General features: G+C 28.2%; 1 protein-coding gene across 1 annotated transcript in view; it reads left to right on the plus strand.

Moving 5' to 3' along the window:
- Positions 1-2,099, plus strand: part of LOC106469426 (delta-1-pyrroline-5-carboxylate dehydrogenase, mitochondrial-like) — a 55,748-nt gene that overhangs the window by 14,829 nt on the left and 38,820 nt on the right. Inside the window, exon 3 of the mRNA XM_013929920.2 lies at positions 809-856. Coding sequence (XP_013785374.1) covers positions 809-856 — 48 coding nt within the window. The remainder of the gene's footprint in view (positions 1-808; positions 857-2,099) is intronic.

The raw sequence follows: 2,099 nt of genomic DNA on the forward strand, positions 1-2,099 counted from the left end.
AACTATTTAATGATTATATGTATATATATGTTACAGATTTGTTTTTCTTTTTCGCCAAGGCAAAATTGAAAAGAGTATCTGTAATGTAGAGGCCTAATTCTCTCTTTGATTATTGGCCCTACCCACTGCTGTGGACTGCAGTTTCACCTATTTAAGGCTCATCAGCACAGTTTGGGCTAATCAAAAGAAATGGCCAATCAAAGAAAGCATTGTACCTCTACATCACATATTCTCTTTTCAATTTTACCTATGGTGAGAAAGAAGAAATCTGTGACATGTATGTATATACACAATCTTTTATTATGTTTAACTGTCTTTTTTATCTTGTTTCTACCTTGCAAACTACAAATATTAAATAGCTGCGGTGATGGGGACTGATATAGCTCAAAACTTCAGTACTCATCTTGTCTTGGCATGAGTTTTTTTTATCTGAAATTAACATGTGTGTTTCATATTCAAAGTATAAAACAGTTTTTTTAGGGTTATTGTTAATTTTATCATACAATATATATATATATATATATATTACCTTTTTCTTTTTGCAACATACAAGATCTTTTTCACACAAACTTGGAAGAAATATTAAAGTGGGTAAAGTTTGGAAATATGATTAGTAATGATAAATTTATAAAAAGTCATTGTCATATTCCAATTTGAATCTTATTCAAAAAATTAATTTTTACATAAGTTCATATTTTTCAGTCAATATGAGAATAAGATTATTGGAATTGAAAGATTTATGTTAGTTATTTATTTAAAGGCTACTTATATTAACTTAGATTTGTAACAGTTGTTCATTGTTTTACAGCCTTTTGATCATTCTAAGAAGATTGCCAAATATTACTGGGCAAATGCAGTAAGTGACAAACAGTTTTATTTTTTCTTCAAATAATTTCAGTTGAAAGTGTGGCTTTGAGTTATCTGTTTTATGTAAAGGAGAAATTTATTACATATAAATGTTTCATTTATATGTATGAAATAATGTTTGAAATAATTTTTAGGTTTTTGATTAGAAGTGTGGTGTTTAAAACTTATATCAGACAGGCAAGTTGTAAGTACTGCATCTACAATAAAAGCAGATTTAGTAAATGTTGTTCAAAAAATAAATGAACTAGAATAGCAAAGAAAGATTCCCATACAAATGAACAGATGCAAACAAAATTAGCAGTGATATCTGACTTAGTCTTTACTAAAGTGGTCAATTTTGATGTTTGTTATATGGCTGCATTTTGGTGCTTTAACTTGAATATAACCTACACCACCACAGAGCATTTATATAAAAGCAGATCAAGCAAGAATAAGCATTTACAAACTGACCTAATGGAACAGTAAAATATAGCAGCTTTCAACTGCAACAACTCCTTCCTTATCTTAAGGGGTTTGTAAGCCTAAACTTTAAAATATGTTAGAAAGGCCAAATTATAGTTCTAACTATGAAAGTTAAAATTGTGAAAATTAGTAAATACACACAAGAGTTCATGATATTTATATACACAAAAACAAAGAAAAACACAGTCTCCAACAGCTGAAATAAAATTAAAATGAGGTAACAAAATTAAATAAAACCAAGTACAAAATTGAAGCAACATCAGGATATTAACTCTTTCAGTTTGGGCTCAGTTCCTGGGACTGACATCATAACTAATTTGTGCTTGTTATAGTTTTCATGCAATAACTTTTAAATTAGTAAGTGAATGTTAACAAAATTTGGTACATTATCAGTAAACATTACAATGCTTTCATACACAAAATATCAAAGTTTTTTATTAAGTCTAAAGGTTTGTAAAGCAATGTTTTTCTCATGCCTTTTCTTTCTTTTCACATGTTGCCTATCTAACATGCAATAGAATTTTCATTTTAATATTAAAAATACTTTTATGCATCAGAACAAATTCAACTTTCACATGCGAAATCTGTATAATGTCCAGATAGTCATCAAACATTTCTTAAGTAAAAACTTTATATTTTATCTGTTACTTTCAGTGATGAATCTCTGTATGGGTTTGGTAGGTTTGACCAACCTTGTAACCACCATAAAAAAATTAGGAAATAAATATAAATTATGCCTCTTTCATTTTAGAATGAACACAAATTATAAC

This window comes from Limulus polyphemus, unplaced genomic scaffold (assembly GCF_000517525.1).
Source record: "Limulus polyphemus unplaced genomic scaffold, Limulus_polyphemus-2.1.2 Scaffold3479, whole genome shotgun sequence".
NCBI classification, from domain to species: Eukaryota; Metazoa; Arthropoda; class Merostomata; order Xiphosura; family Limulidae; genus Limulus; species Limulus polyphemus.